General features: G+C 40.9%; 1 protein-coding gene across 1 annotated transcript in view; it reads left to right on the forward strand.

Annotated features, from left to right (window-relative positions):
* The window catches only part of PREX2 (phosphatidylinositol-3,4,5-trisphosphate dependent Rac exchange factor 2), a 192,216-nt gene that overhangs the window by 4,937 nt on the left and 183,669 nt on the right, over window positions 1–3,610 (forward strand). Inside the window, exons 2-3 of the mRNA XM_011364627.1 lie at window positions 1,992–2,063; window positions 3,600–3,608. Coding sequence (XP_011362929.1) covers window positions 1,992–2,063; window positions 3,600–3,608 — 81 coding nt within the window. The remainder of the gene's footprint in view (window positions 1–1,991; window positions 2,064–3,599; window positions 3,609–3,610) is intronic.

The raw sequence follows: 3,610 nt of genomic DNA on the forward strand, positions 1-3,610 counted from the left end.
GTGCTTATTTTCAATATATTTGTGTCAAAATGAAGATTATTTAATTCTGATGAAATTTTGGTTCAGTCAAAACGAATGGGTGCAGATATAAAACAGTATATTACCTCCCTACTGTGCTTCCATGACTAGGGTATTAATGCTTTCTTGATTGCTATGAGAAAAATTAAATGTGCCAATCACCAAAGCCTGAAAGGACTCTGCAGATACTGGTTGTTAAAAAATGATTCTGAACACGTTACTTTTCTCTACCTTTAAGAAGGAAGACGTCTACATTTTGTAAAAAATATTGACCAGTTTTTAAGATTTTGCAGTCTTAACAAACTATCTAAAATCTGCCTTCACCGTTGTATAAAATGAGGCTCTTGGGAAAAATAAACGCTTAGTCAGAAATGCTAATGAGTTCCAGGTTTTCTTTAGTATACAGTTAAGCAAAGAGTTCTGTATTGTCACAGAAGATAAGAAGGTAAAGTTGATTAAAGACATAGTTTACTTCATTAGTTCACATTTTCCCTTCTAACTCATATTTTGTTTCATTTTTACTACCTCCTAACTTTAATTTATTGGTTTCAGAATGTGACTGGGCTCCGTTCATAAAGAAGAGGTTTATAAATCTAGAGGTGAAGTTTAAGCTTTGCTTGCACAAGAGGTTACCTGTTTACTATGTGGTCAATATGAAATGTAAACGAGGCAACTAAACCGCTCATGTTATTTTAAGAACTAAAGAGCATTTTTTGGTATGAGTATGTGGGAAAATATTCAAGAAAAACAGAACTAAAAATAAAATTAAACAGACTAATACTAATTAAAATGGACACTTGAAGTCAGAAAATTCAAAACCTCTGTTTCCACTGCCAATTACACGTAACTTTAGAAAACAATTCAAAAACTATATAACTGCCCATTTAAAAATTTGAGATGGGTTGTCACAGTGTTCTCAGAAATGTGCCATTTTGTCCTTTACTAGCAGTGTCTGGAAGGTGATAATTTCAGAATGTCACAACCCTTCCCAGGTTTTGTTAATCTCCTAAATATTTAGTATGCCAAAAATTGGGTCCTTATCTTAATTTTTTCTTTGTTTGATAGTGTCCAGAGATTCCCTAGAGCTTCCGTGTGCCTTGGGAAGCCGTACCCCGACTTGGCAGGTAGAGGGCGGAGTCTTGAAGACAGACAGGGGAAGAAATGGTCTCACCTGGGCACTAGGTCGTTAGTGAACAATGTCTTGAGGACACAAACCAAATTTGCTGGATGGAAAGTCTCTTCTTTTCCTTCTAAACTTTCTCTTTTAAGTCTCAACTGTAAATAACTCATTCTATTCTTTTTTTTTTCTTTGCAAAAAATAATAGCTTATTTAGTCATGGATCAAAACTTAATGACCATCAGGAAGAGTCCAGATTTTTGAAATACTAAAAAACACTTTTTTGCCTACCTTACGTCTGTGGAGAGCCCAGAGCTGATCCCAGACATAGACATTCTGGCTTCTTAAAACTTGGGGAAAGGAGGGTAAAAGGAGCGAGAAGATTCTTCCATTCCTTCTTGAAGAGTCACTTTCTCTTTCTTCCCTCTCCTCCCTCAATCTCAGTTCTAAAGGGGTTGCTTCAAAATCTTTTGTTTGTTTGTTTTGTTTTTTTTTTTCCTTAAAAACTCCATTTTTCATTAGACTTTGGTCTTTTATGCTTCGGAAGACTTAGAAGTTCAGGAAACACTTGACTCAAAATGTTTACCATAGAACTTTGAGACCCTGGTGGATAAATTGAATTTTATATATACGCGATTACTTTTGGCCCAGTCCCAAAATAGAAAAGGAAAAGTAATTCTCAGGTAGGAGCAGCATTGCACAAGGATCTCCACTTTTATAGTAAAACTATGATACTCGACGATTATTAGAATTTTAAATTTCAGTTTCCTATAAAAAAATGAATTTAATTTTGGTCAACGCAGTTGTTTCGTTAACGTCATGTTACCTTTATAATACCCTTTTTTGTTGCACGCAGGCATTCTTACACCGAATGAACCAGTGCGCAGCATCGAAAGTTGACAAAAACGTCACGGACGAAACAGTGAAGGTAAGGAGGCACGACCCGCCCTCCACGCAAGCACGAGTTCCGTAGATGACAATTGATCTGTGAGGCGTTCCTTAGGACTCTTAACTTATCTTCAGTTCTAGTATAAGATGGTGTACCAGCCACTGGGTGGTGACAATTAGAAAAAGGGAAACCAGAGTTTGGGAAGAGAGATGGGGATGAAGAGGATGGAGTAGAAGACGTAGTAGAGAAATTGTTTTGTCAAAGCCTTGAGAAAGCTTGAAAAGAGAAAGAAAAACCCAGGGTGAAGTACCTACGTGTCTGTGAGAGAGAGGGAGCTGAGCCACGTGTCAGGTGATTGCCAGAGGGGGCTCAGGAAGGCAGAGTGCGGGCAAATGCAACTTCCCTCTGTCATCACTAAAGAACAAGCGATCTGGACGGTCCGCTGGTGCAGAAAGGAAAGTCCGCACGACATCTGCAACTCAGGAACAAATGGATAAGCGTTTCCTTTTCATCGCTAGGGAAGGAAAATTATGAAGAGTTTTGGAAAAAAATGGATGGTGAATGAAAATCAGTTAGTTGTTATTACTTATTTAAGTTGTGTAAAGCATCACTGATTTTTATTTTGGGTGCTAACTTGCTGATTTACTTTACTGAAAAAGAATTTCCAAGGATTTTATAGGCCGTCCTTACTCTATTTCTCTGTAAGTTCAATACTTTCAAATTCTCCCACTGTGGGAGTATTTTAGTTTGTGTGCTTTTGGTTACAAAAGACACCTATTACTCAAATTGGTTTGAAGACTCTGGTTGGTTCTCATATTATGAGTTCCAGATGAGACTGGCAATTCAGGGAGGTCAGTTATCAGGGGTCCCCAAACCCTGGGCGCGGACCAGTACCAGTCTGGGGCCTGTTAGGAACCGGGCTACACAGCAGACGGTGAGCTAGCGAAGCTCCATCTGCATTTTACAGCCACTCCCCAGCGCTAGCTGGCATCGCCGCCTCAGCTCCACCTCAGATCATCAAGCATTGGATTCTCATTGGAGCACCAGTCCCTGGTGCCAGAAAGGTTGGGGACCACTGAGTTAGATTGCCAGTTCCCTCTAGCTCTTCTTCTACCATCTAGGTTATCATCAGCTTTGCTCCTGCACTGGCTCCTCCCACAGCTGCAAAACGACCATGTAGCTGTCCCAGCTGTCACTTCCAGACAGAACACCTTTCCAGAGAGGGAAAAGGGCTGCCCATTCCAGGGTGCCCTTCTTAGGAGGGAGAAGCCTGCCAGCCAACCTGCCTGCTCTGTTTTACCTGCAGCTCATGCTCATGAGTGAGCGAGAGGACCGTGCGTGGAGTCAGCCATTCAGACTTATCCTGAGAGCCAGGAATAGGTTCCTGGTTCCCAGAGCGTGAGCGAACATCCACACAAAACCGGTGCTCTGCCAGCCGGTGGGAGGCGGAGTGGACGTGGGACAGCGGGCTCCCCACTGAAGTTTCCACTCGGAGAGAGAATGCTATACTCGCATCAACATCTTCCCTTTTAAACTTGCTTCCCTCTTGAACTTAACTCACACATTTCTTTTCAGATGCTGTTCTC

This window comes from Pteropus vampyrus, unplaced genomic scaffold (assembly GCF_000151845.1).
Source record: "Pteropus vampyrus isolate Shadow unplaced genomic scaffold, Pvam_2.0 Scaffold99, whole genome shotgun sequence".
Classification (NCBI taxonomy): domain Eukaryota; kingdom Metazoa; phylum Chordata; class Mammalia; order Chiroptera; family Pteropodidae; genus Pteropus; species Pteropus vampyrus.